General features: G+C 35.4%; 2 protein-coding genes across 4 annotated transcripts in view; one reads left to right on the top strand and one right to left on the bottom strand.

Annotated features, from left to right (window-relative positions):
• Window positions 1-98: 98 nt before the first annotated feature.
• LOC110095765 (inactive protein RESTRICTED TEV MOVEMENT 2) lies at window positions 99-929 on the bottom strand. Its single transcript, XM_028698975.1, has one exon. It carries the CDS (start codon window positions 861-863, stop codon window positions 273-275), a length of 591 nt encoding a protein of 196 aa, XP_028554808.1. The 5' UTR covers window positions 864-929; the 3' UTR covers window positions 99-272.
• Window positions 930-11,893: 10,964 nt separating this feature from the next.
• The window catches only part of LOC110095764, a 48,611-nt gene continuing 47,353 nt past the window's right edge, over window positions 11,894-13,151 (top strand). For all 3 annotated transcript variants that reach the window (XM_020821426.2, XM_020821428.2, XM_028698966.1), the window contains exon 1: window positions 11,894-12,164. In XM_020821426.2, the coding sequence (XP_020677085.1) occupies window positions 11,997-12,164 (168 nt within the window). In that variant the 5' untranslated portion in view covers window positions 11,894-11,996. The remainder of the gene's footprint in view (window positions 12,165-13,151) is intronic.

Consider the following 13,151-nt stretch of genomic DNA (forward strand, 5'->3'; position numbering starts at 1 on the left):
TCATCTTATATGATCATATTATTTTTACTCATATAAATTTTTTGTGTAAGATCAATACAAAACCAATTATAAAAGAAAGAAAAGTGCATTGCATACAATAAAAATACAACCAGAGTCACAATTACATATTACATGAAGAAAATACATAGATTATATACATATTTATTAGCCCCCATGATATCATAAACCCTTTCCTCTCCATAAATATTTTTCTCTCACAATCAATAATTTCATAAAAATTACACTCCCAACCTTAGTTTATAATAAATATTTCACAAATCACCCCTCCAATATTGAACTATTCTGCTCTTCCCCCACTCCCCCCATCCTCCCCTGCTCAACTTATTGCTCACATATATCCCAATCACCACAAGCACCGTCACCGCCACAAACACATTAACCACCACCTGGCTCGGCCTCCTTATCCCCTTCAAAAACCCAACTTTTATCTTCTCCGGCGCCGGTGCTGGCTCCGCCGCCTCATCAGCTTCCTTCTCCTTCTCTTCATGGCCAACACTCTTCGTCTCTGTTTCTTCCTTTTCCTTTTCCTTCAGCTCTTCCTCTTCCTTCTTCTGTGTTTCTGGCTCCTGCTTCTGCTCTGGCACCGGCAGCTTCTTCTCCGGCTCCGGCAAGGGTTCCGGCAGGGATTTTGGCGTTGGTGTTGGTGGTACTGTTGGCTTTGGTTCTTCAGTGATTAATTTTGGAAAGGTTATGTAGAGGATGTTGTTATCAAATCGTGCTCTGACGCCTCTAACGTCGCAGCTATTGGGGATCGAATGCTCTGTTTGGAAACGGCTCCACCGGCGGCCGGCGGCGTCTAGTGGCCGCTCGCCGATTGCTCTGAGGTTGCCAAAGTTGTCCATCTGGACTTTGAGCTGTTCCTTGCTGAAACCTGCATCAGCTCCAGAATGAGATCGAATTAGACTTTTAAGAGAGAGTAAGACAATGCATTTATAGCGGCAATTGGAGGATTTAATGATATAATTTTAAATTATACACAGGTGACAGGTCGGCTACACATTCATAATTTTTTTTTAATTCTGATAAATGATATTAGGTATGTCTTTTAAAGAAAATTAAATTTTTTGCTATAAATTTATATTTCTATTATGAGCCTTTATATTTCATATAAATGTGAATGTTTTAAAATTATTGTAGAGTTTTATTATTTTTTATGTTAAAATTACAAATATGGGCATATAAAAATCTTCAAAATAAGTATGAATATCTTTATTTTTTGTAAGCTAAAACTTTGATTTAAAATTTTAAATTGAACACACCATGATTTTAAAGGAATCGTGATATTAAATTTAACAAATATTCAATTTAATAAAAATTCAAAAAAATATAAATATTAAATAGTATTATAATTTAATCTTGAACTCACAATTAAAAAAAAAATCTTTTACAAATTAAAAAAATATATATATAAAAGTAAAGGTATGCCTGGAAGTCGAATAACGACTGTTTCTGAAGTATCATCTGAAATCCATTCAGCGTTTAAGAAGGCTTTCTTATGCTTCTTAAAATAATTTTTAGTACAAAAAAATTTAGTTTTTGTACTTAAAAGTTGTTTTAAAAAGCAAAAATAAAGCAGTCCCAAATAAAGCCTTAATTTAAGTCTTTTGCTTTGTGTAATGAATTATAATTTATATACACTTGTATATTTTAGCCCTATATATGATTAGCCATGCACATCATCTTTAATTTAATAAAATTCTATAGCTAGCTAGGTTTTGATAACATGAGTTATTAAAATTTGTAATTATGATTAATCATACTTAATGTGATAAATTTTAATTATATTTATAAAATTAATTTGGATAAAAAATCATATTACTTTCATAATATTCCCATAGGAATTATGAAATAATATATGATTTGATTGTTTTATCATAATGATTACATTGAGGATAGAATATCACATTATTTTCCACAATGAGCCCATAAATATGAATTAAGTTTATAATTTAATAATTATATCATAAGTAATTTATGAATAAGTTTGGGAAAAAAATTAGACCAAGTGCAATTTTCATATCATTTGATTATCTTTGCAATTTTCACATCATTTTTTGTTTATATAACTCCGATATTTTTTATATAATGGATGCTAATGTAACGCTACTATTTATCATATAATGAAACGTGAAAATAACTCCAATAGTCAACATATGATAGACATTAAAGTAACAGCATTGTTCATTATACAATGAATTAAAAGTTTAATGTAATATATCCCTATTTAAATGTCGGTTTATCAATGGAATTTTTGTCGATAACTTAGGCTTTGTTTAGGACAGCTTTATTACTGTTTTTTTTAAGTAGCTTTTAAGTATACAAATTTTTTTAACTAAAACTTTATGTACTAAAAAAATTGCTTTAGAAAACAGTAACAAAGTCATCACAAATAAAACCTCCATGGATAATTATTCGTCAATGGTTTATTTACTATATCATAGCTTGCTAGTATATTATTAAACATATTTTTGATAGACTTTGGGTAGCCAAAATGATTTTCATTGAGTTATTATTTTTATTTTTTATGATGGATGCATTTTTACTAAAAAAACCCATAAAAATGTAAAATTTCCAATAGAAAATAGTTTATTATATATGAAAATAAATATTTAAAACATGTTAATTTTTTTATATAGTGAAAAAGAGCTCCCAATAGCATTCAGATTAATTTGATTTATGTATTATTGGGCATATCAATATTTTAGATGATGCAACACATCATGCACCAATTGCAAGATAGAATTTAGCTTAGTGGACTGATTTGCTTAATTCTACTTTTCACTTATTATATTATTTGGATATTTGTTATTTTTTATATAATTTTTCATCATCTTTGTAAAATTAAATATATTATATATGTCTATGTTTGTTTTGATTATGCATACAAGGTGTAATTCTAAATCATCATTGGGATGGGCACAATATCACAAGATTTCACATAAATTTAAAATTAAAAAACAAGTAAAGACATGACCATAAGAAAGGCTCAACCAAACCTTTTTTCCACATTTAAAGCAATGAAGTGAAAAGGTCAACGGGTTGACCCACATTTAAAGGGAGCGTGCTTAAATGATGAAGAACTATATTATTAGTAGTCAATGATCTTATCCATTAGTTAAGAAGGTCAAATTTTAAGGGCAACAAATTAATAACGGAAGCGGACGGTCTACTTTCACACACCATCCAAAATCACACCTCTTTAGTGATGAGAATGGGAAGCTCTTTTGGTGGGATTATTTAATGAAAATGCTTATGATTATTTAGTTTATTGTTCAAAGAAGTGATATAGTGTGTTGGTGAAAAGATGAGGGGTTTATAGGGGTATGGAGGAAGAAATGCTTATATTAGTTCTATTTGGGCTAATTTTTGTTATTTTGCAAGATCAATTTAGTAAAAGAATTTTGAATGTGGTAAACAGCTAAAAATGATGGAAGAGGATTAACATAAAATGCAAACTTATTTTTTAAAGTATATGGTAGAGTTTGGTAAGGTTGAAAGTATTGTAGCGGTATGGAGAAAAAGACAAGATGCAAGAGATCGAGCATAAACCAGGCCAAGGGCTTCATAGTGTATTGATCTTGTGGATGTCTGGACCTAAAAGATGGCTAGGGTGTAAGGGAAGATGCTAAATATATTTAGAAGACAATTTAATAAGAGTTAAATAAGCATAAAAGATAATTAATCAATCATGCTAAAATTGATAAAAATATTTCATAAAACACTAACAAAAATAGAGCAACTTTCTCCAAGGTCTTTTTTATCATTCTAAAGTTAAATTTTCTCATTATATATATATTAGGACTATTTAAATAATTACAATTACTACGACCGATTAAAAACAAGAGCAAAAATTTAGAGGGAAAAGGAGTATGCGGTCATTTATGGAAAAATGTACTAATTTCCTTCAATAATTCATCTTATCTCTATTAAATGACTTGGCCATACATGTTCCTTAAAGATGAAATTTCAAATCTTCTTGATGCTAAATTTAAAATTTAAATATTAAAACTCTAACTTAATTTTTCTTCATGAGCGGGCTCTTGTAATGTACTTTGATTGAGCTCTTGCTTTAGCACATTAATAAGCTCTTATTTTATACTATTGTAATTGAACATTTAGGTTAAATTTTTTTTCACCTATTGATGTACTACATCACTTAGTTCCTTAGCTCCAACCAACCATATAAATATATAGTTTGATTTAAATTTCCAATGCAAATAAAAGGGAAGGATATATATGAGTGAAATGATTCATTAACCATTATTAGTTTAAAATTAAATTATGAATAAGTTGATATTTTTCTTTGTTATTGCTTGGTGGCTTAAATATTGGTTACAGACTTGGTAGCCAAATACTACCTCAATCCTCTAATAAGAGTTGAATGTTTTATATATCATTCATATAATTTCTCTTTAATTTTATCTCTTTATCACCTTTTTGGCATCTACATGCATTCACTCATCTTCCATCTCCATCATACATTCTAAAATAAGAGAACTGCCATATCAAGTTTGTTATATCCTCTCTTCAAATTCGAGCTTTTATGCCCTTAATGTTTTATATATCATCATAAATAAATATATTGATATATATATATATATATCATTGTTCTAAAAATCATACATAATACTCATGAGTCATACAAATACATAATTCATCTTCCTACTCTTGGGTATAAAATAATAACTAAACTATAAAAAGAAACAAAGCAAAAATAAAGCAAAAGGAATCCTGCAGTTGAGTAGTCTCACACACATGATCCCCTTTTCTAATCTTAAACTATTTAAACAACATATAATTTGCTGAAAATAATTAATCACAATTATATATATTTCTCCAACTTATAAGGCACGTACGTACATCCCAATGATCACAAGAACTGTCACAGCCACAATAATGTTCACCACCAGCTGACTTTGCCTCCCTACCACCACCTCCTCCTCTTTCTCTTCCTTCGGTTTCATTTCAAGCTCTTGCTTCTTCTCCGGCATCGTTGGAGTCGGGGACGGCGGCTTTGGCTGCTCTGTGTCGAGCTTGGGAAAGGTGACGTAGAGAGTATCATCGCTGAAACGTGCTCGGATGCCTCTCATGTCGTAGCTAGCATGTTTAATATTTAATTTTTAGATTCTATTATTGATTGGTATAATGTTTTTGTTATTTTATCAATTAACTTAAAATGAGTTATCGGGTTTCTTTTTTGACAAGTTTATTTAACAGGACTGATTCGGATTGATCGGATTCATGACGGGCTAATTTTGGGTCAGACCCAAATAAGACCCGTTGACCCATTTTGACACCCTTGATATTTGTATGAAATTTACTTATATATATAAATATTATTAATTGCATATTAATTTGATGTTGGGTAAGGAATCACAACCATTCTTCAATTTTGAAGTGGTGTTATTCCTCCATTGATTTTGGGTTTATATGAGGGTCACACCTCTGGAGGAGGAAAGGAAGCGGTTCTTTAGTGTCTTGTAAGCTTTTCTAGTGTAGTTCAGATGTTTTGCTTGTTAAATGGATTAGCTTTTCTCAATTTATCTCTTCATTTGGTGTTATTAAATATAATTTAGATCTAAAATTATGGTTTATCTTGGTATTGTTAGTTATAATTAATATCATTAAATCATTCAGGCTTTTTACTGGAGAAGGCTGAAGACCACTGCTGCTATTTTGCTAAATCATCTATCATTTACTGTTGTTACTCAAGACAGCAACCTTCCCCTGTATGGGATCCATCGTTTGGGACGGCTTTCTCATTGCTTCTTAAAACATCTTTCTTGTATAAAAATTTTATTTGTTGTACTTAAAAACTGCTTCGAGCCGTTCTAAATGAAACCTTAAACACCTCCCTACAACAATAAACATCTTTTAAATGTTATTGAGAGAGCACAAACCACTTGTTTTTTGAATGCAACTTCTCATTCAACCTCTTAACCTCAATAATTCTTCATATCTTTTCCACTTTTTTCACAATAACTATAGACGAATTCCCTCGTCTAAACATGATCAACCCCTAAATGGTCTTCGCAATTGCTTGGCAACCGGAGGATATTTTCCTTCGTTTTTCATTCTTACCCACTCCCAGACGACCGCACTTGCCAAGGCAACCGGGTGGCTATCTTGTATGAGATTAGACATGACACATAATACAACTTAAGACTTGAATTCAATATCTCTTGATTGATAGCAGAGTTCTCGACTAATAGATCAGGATGAGCTGCATCTCAACCATTATTTTCATAGCAATATAATTGGTCTCTCCCTAATTACAAAATAATAATAATAATAATAAAGTTCATTAAGTTAAAATAAAAATTTATATTTTATTAAATAATATATTTAAATTTATTTAAAATAAGTAAAAGCATAAATCTCCTTTTTAACTTTATTGGGATTAGAGGGAAACCTCAAGTTTTGTATTATTCCCACCACTTCACTAAGCTGAAGTTTCGTTTTATTTATAATAAATTTCTTATTTATTAAATGATAGGTAGAAACTAGAAACAACGCAAAATAATTTTAAATTAAAAAAAGTGAATTAATTTAACTTTTTATTCATTTTTAAAATACTTTAAATTAAGTGTTTTTTACTTAACTAGTATGAATCCGAATGGGGCGCGTACCTAGAGTGGGAGAGTCAACATGTTTTTCCTTCATAGTTTTAGTCATAGAGCCCACTATGTTAACAAGGTCATCTAACTTCTTTTGAAGCCCTATCGGGTCTATTGGGAAGCGCTAAGTGATGCCTAATGAAGATTGGGTGTAAGGAACAACACTCTACAAGGAGACAACATAATTATGACTTGCTATAAGGTGCAGGAAATGACTGGGCAGCAAGCTACAAGAGAGATTTAAGTGATCTAGACAAATAGGATCGTTGTTGGGTTGAGGACAGCACCTAAACGCTTAATCAGATTCACCTAAAGGTCACTAGATGGTGCAGGAATGGTTTGGAAAACAAGCTACAATGGTGGTTTAAGTATCCTAGGCACTTAAGAAAATTTGTAGGGTTGAGGGCAACACTAAGACACTTAAGAACTAACCTGAAGCTCACTAAATGATTGCAGGAAATGCTTGGACAGCAAACTACAATAGGGAATTAAGTTGTCTAAGTGTTTAGGAAGGTCTCTAGAGTGAGGATAACACTTAAACACCAAGTTAGACTCTTCTAAATGTCACTAAATGGTGTAAATTTTTGTTGGACAACAAACAAAAACCAGGAAGATAAAAGTGTAGGTGATGTTATGCATGCAAACAAACTAAGGAATGGATAGCTAGACTCCTAGGTTAATACATGCCTACCATGCTCTGATACCAAGATGATGTGAAACAAACAATGGAATGGATTTTATTAAAAAATTTGTTTTAGCAATGAATTTACAAGGTTAATGTTTCACTAAGTTAGGATTTTCAATTTTCGTAGTTATTGACTTGCTTCTAGCATACGGTTACACAATAGATTAATAGAGCGATTCAAGACAATAACAAGATGATAGCAAGATAAATATGCAATTAATAATAATCCGACAATTAACAAATAGAACTTTTACTTTCGAGTTTCCATCTCGAACGCTCTTTGGAAGTAGGGTTAGCGGAGGATGAAGGTTAACAAACCCAGTGACGCCACTGAAAGACAGAGGTTGCAAGCAATTTTGTTCAACGAATAGTTGGCCGGAGTTGGAGAGACGGGTGGTCGTCCGGCGATCTTCCACGATCCTATTGGTTGTTGCTCTTCGATGACGTCCGCCAAAGTGAAGATAATACGCTCCACGTATCCTTCGACGGTGCCTTCGGATCCAAATCCGGGATCGAAGAAAGGTGATTGAATGATGTTAATTCTCTCTTGAGAATTATAAATGAATCCGTGATCAACTTTCGGATCCGCCATACATGGACATGGGAGGACTCTTTGTTGTGTGCCTTGGAGGGGAGGTCCGGCATTTGGTGGTCGAGAAAGTAGGAGGGGTGCCAGTTTGGGCTAGGCGGGATGAGGGAAGGGACGGCTAGGGTTAGTGGAGGGGATTTGAGGTTTTCATTTCTCCTTTTGGAATTAATTATCCAAAGAGGGTAATTAATTAAAGGAAATAATGGGGTGGAGGGAAGAATTGTAATTCAAAATTTGAATTCAAAATTCAAATGAGAGCTAGGGCCTCATTAGGAAAAACCATGGTGATGCCCATTAATGGGATCGGCGGCTTCATGAGGGGAGAGAAGGATTATGGAGAGATTTTGGGAGTTTCCAAATAGATCTTTGTATACTAGGAAAGTAAATAAGAAATCCAAGTTAATTTATCGCATTCATGACTAAAGTTTTCCTTATTTGGGTTTTTAAATAAGGAAAGTATTTGAAATTCAAATTTGAATTTCAAATTACTTAAATCTCTCCCTTAATTGCTTGAGTTAATTTAGGAAGGGAGTTATGATAATTGAAATCATCATAATTGAATGGGAGCAAGAGGGGAGGCCGGCGGCAAATGGGAAGGCAGTGAGGGCGTCGAGTGTGAGGAGAGGAGTGGTGGGGTGGGACCGGCCGCCGGGTTGATGAGGTGGCCGGCGGCTTGTTGGGTGGAGGGGTGGCGGGTAATGGGGAATCAAGGGGAGGGGTTGAGGGCGTCGATTTGGGGAGAAAGGGAGGGGATTGCCGGCGGTATAGGGGAAGAGGGAAGAGGAATATGAAGACTAAAATAAAGAACCAAGAACTCACAAAGAGATCGTAGAACCGCGAACCTTGGACTCCTCCAAAGATTGACGGGTATTGGATAACGTATGATGAAAAAAAAAAGAAATGTCGATAGAAATTCGCCGGAGAGAAGTTGTAAAAAAATTAAAAGAATAATGTAGAATAAAGTTACTAAGGATGCTATTATAATGGAATCATACAGGTGCCCTTGAAAAGGAGAAAAAACTACAAGGTCTTGCCCAATTAGAAACGAATACACTAGTATTTGTTATCGATTAAAGTTGAGGACCTTCCTTGAGAAAAGGCCTTGGCTTGATGGTACAAATATACATCATATATGGCGTATTACATGGTGAGAGTTACAATATATACATGTTTGTTTAGTCGGCACGATTATAGTCTATAGGATAGAGGCCAGAAAGATCGTTGTTTGGTGATGGAGGTTGGAAGGACCATAGGAGGTGATGGAGATCAGAAGGACCGCAGTCGGCCGTAGACAAAGGTCCGAAAGACCGTAGTTGGCAGGAGACCGGGGTCAGAAAGATCGTTTTCTGGCGATGTAAGTCGCAAGGACCGTAGTAGGAGACGGAGGTCGGGAGGACCGTTGCTTGGTGATGGACAGGGGTTCATTAGATCGTTGTAGTTGGGCGGTACTATGGTAAAACTCTAGGCATCAGGAGGTGCCCTAATAGAAGTTTGGGCCTCACGCGGTGGTCTGGTAGAAGTCCGGGCGTCAAGGGGTGGTCAGGTGGAAGTCCGGGCTACAGGCGGTGGCTCGGCGGAAGTCCGAGCCTCAGGTGTTGATTCGATGGAAGTCCGGGCATCAAGTGGTGACCCGATGGAGCAACGATGTCAGGCGGTGGTCCGACTGAGGAGAGGGCTTCAAGTGGTGGCTCCGCTGAGCAACGACGTTAGGCGGTGGTTCGACGGAACTTCGGCGTCAGGCGGTGGTTCGACAGAGGTGAGGGCTTCAAGTGATGGTCCGACGGAGCAATGACGTTAAGTGGTTGTCCAGTGGAGCTCAGACCCTTAAGTGGTGGTCCGGCAGAACTCCGGCGTCAGGCGATGGTTCGACGGAGGTAAGAGCTTCAAGTGGTGATCCGGCGGAGCAACGACGTTAGGCGGTAGTCCGACAGAGGTGAGGGCCTCAAGTGGTGGTCCGACGGAGCAACGACGTTATGCGGTGGTCCAGCGGAAGTGAGGGCCTCAAGTGGTGGTCCGACGGAGCAACGATGTTAGACGGTGATATGGAGGAGCTTAGGCCCTTAAGTGGCGGTCCGAGGGAACTCCGACGTCAGGCGGTGGTTTGACGGAGGTGAGGGTTTCAAGTGGTGGTCTGGCGGAGTAGCAACGTTAGGCGGTGATCCGGCGAAGGTGAGGGCCTCAAGTGGTATTTTGGCGGAGCAACGACGTTACGCGGTGGTTCGGCGGAGGTGACGACCTCAAGTGGTGGTCGGGCGGAGCAACGACGTTAGGCGGTGGTCTGGTGTAGCTTAGGCCCTTAAGTGGTGGTCCAGCGGAACTCGGCGTCAGGCGGTGGTTTGACAGAGGTGAGGACTTTAAGTGGTGGACCAGCGGAGCAGCAATGTTAGGCAGTGGTTCGGTGGAGGTGAGAGCCTCAAGTGGTGGTCCGACAGAGCAACGACGTCAAGCGGTGGTCCGGCGGACGTGAGGGCCTGAAGTGGTAGTCTGGCTAGACTCCGGCAGTGGTCGAGGTGAAGCTTCTTCCTTCTCTTCTCTTCATCTCTTCTTGCTTAGATCCCCATTTCAAGAGGGATGAGTGTTTTTTTATAGATTTATGGAGTGACATGACCCGTAAATATGTAAAAGATCAAGGGTAAATGAGGAGTGGTTAGATGGACGAGTGATGTTGAATCCCTTGATCATGGACCGTTTGATGTACATTTGAATGTGTTAAAGATGTTGGAAATCGATAATCTTGAGCTCGTTGGGTTCGTCTCGTCGAGCCGCTCGATTTGACTATAAGCACGTAATGTTTGGAAACCGTTTGGTAACCCAAATTGTGGTTCGAACCTTCCAATAACATTTCGGGTCCTTGATTTGGACTCATTTGGGCTCAGATTGAGTCGAATTTTGTGTCGTTGGGTTCGTATTTCCGAGACGTTCAATTTGATTATAAGTTTTATTAAATAAAAGTTCAGATGATCCCAATTTTAATTTTGGAAGTTTCCAACTTAATTTTGCATCGAGATTCGTGCCCCATCAAGATAATTTTTTGATGATGTATTAGTAATAAATTAGAACAAGTGGGTACAACATTGATATTTTATCATCATATTTTCAATAATTTCATTAAAATCTAAATGGAAGTTCGTATAAGATAAATGAAAATTCTCAGGGCATCTTAAAACTGAAAAATTTATTTTTCACTACAAAATACAGTAGCAATCATATCAAGAGGTAATTCATCTCTAATCAAATTTCATTTCTAACACAAAAAGTATTCTATTTATATTCTTTGTCATCTTTATTTTCATAAAAAATGAACATATTAAAATTAGAAAATTAATAACAAAAATTAAACTAATATATTTGGGATCAATATCTTAAAATATAATAATTTTAGGATAATTTCATAATTAAAATATGTTTGTGAATAATGCAACATCAATATTTGTTTATAACCGCAAAAAAGTGGTTGTAAATGTCATTCGGGTGGACAACTTATGGAACTGCAAAATGATAGTATCCAGTTCAGTTAGAGATGTTCTTAGAAGGTATATTGAGATTTGTGCAATTTTGATTGGATTTAAATTTTGTTTGAAACATTGTTTAAATGTTATTTTTTATTGTTTTAAAAAATTATACTAAAAAAATATTTTAGAAGGTAATAAGAAACTGATTTAAATAAAATATTAATATTTCTGAATTATTGAAAAAATAAATCAAAATCAATTCAATGCTTTTGATAAAATAAAATCTTTCTAAAAATATTATAAACTTAATAAAATCATTCATATTTCAAACATTAATACTATTTCTAATATTAAATAATAAAAAAACAGAGAAAAATATAATATTAGTTTATAATAATTTTAAGAGGGGTATAATATTATTAATTTAATTAAATTATTTTTAATAAAAAATATAAATACAAAGACTTAAATTTTATATAAAAACTGAAAAACCTTGCTATGCCCGCTCACGGGTGTATGGGACTGTATGGGACTATGGGTCGATCGCTTTATTCCCATTTCCTCAGTTGCAAGATTTAACGCAGGAGAGAATTGCCAAAACCCTAACCCCAGAGTGCTGTATTCGTTCCTCAATGGAGGTCGAATCCAGCTTCCAGTGCCAGCTCCGTAATCTCAAGATGGACGATCCCTGGGTCGCCCCGAAGACCTGGGAGTCAATCGTCTCCGAGAGTGGAACTGCTCGGACAATCGATCCCGCGCAAGGACCTCAAGATACGATGTACGACCTATCCGCTGTCTCCGTGAGTACATTCAACCCCTTAATCCATTTTTCGAATTCGTCGAAATGTCGTGAATTTACATGGTGTATATTTCAATTTGAATTCTGAGTGGGAAATGGTGTGCTAATTATAGAAAAGTGCGGTAGCATTTATTCCCTCAATAAAGCAAAAATTTTACCTTAACTTCCTGAAGCTCTTTCTATAAATGTATAGACTGAATGTCTTCAAATTAGTCAAAACCCCTGACTTCAGTATTCTTATTTAATCGGACTATCTTTATAATTTCTGTGAAGTCTGCATTTTGAAATGTTTTATATTTCCAAATTATTTTGCTTGGTTGGATGTGGTTTTATGGATATATGGCAAATGTTGATGCGATGGATGTAATTTGTATTCATATGTTTAGATTTCTTTGGTTTTGTGATTAATGGGGTTTGCTCGGGCCCTATTCAAACTCCAGTGTTGAGGGGAGGAGTTTTGTAGAAAGCTGACCAGAGTTAGGGGAGATTTTGTTAATGTTGTATAAGAATTCGCCAGGCTCTCACCAGCTTTGAGTGGGACCTTGCTGCTGCCAGCAATGTGCAGGATCCTATTGAGCTCATACAGCCTCATTATGGTTTTATTTTTTGTTGGATTGTCTGCTATAAAAAAAGTCTTTTTTTTAGAGGTTTGTGAACTTCAGATCTATTGCCTCTTTTCTTCCTCATACCCCCTTATTTTGCTCTGACTGATTTTTAAGTCCGTCCAAAAAAAGGATAGAAATAACAAAATTCATTTTTTTATAGAATGTTGTTATTAAATTTAAAGCAATCAAATATGTACTAAATGTTAAAAGGGTTGCATGTTATGGATCCTATGAAGCACCTAGCTGGTTCTTAGTTAATGAGGCCTTGATTATATATATCTGTTGTGGAGGCTTCAGTTCCATGCTTTGTTATTGTTTTACAGTTAAGGAGTTGCCATGTTTTAATGAATTATTGAACATTAATTAGAAGTTTGTAAGCATAT

The sequence above is a fragment of the Dendrobium catenatum genome, unplaced genomic scaffold (assembly GCF_001605985.2).
Source record: "Dendrobium catenatum unplaced genomic scaffold, ASM160598v2 fragScaff_scaffold_1196, whole genome shotgun sequence".
Classification (NCBI taxonomy): domain Eukaryota; kingdom Viridiplantae; phylum Streptophyta; class Magnoliopsida; order Asparagales; family Orchidaceae; genus Dendrobium; species Dendrobium catenatum.

What these genes read in the sequence shown, in the direction of transcription:
- LOC110095765 (XM_028698975.1), bottom strand. Translation starts at nt 863, where the DNA reads ATGGACAACTTTGGCAACCTCAGAGCAATCGGCGAGCGGCCACTAGAC.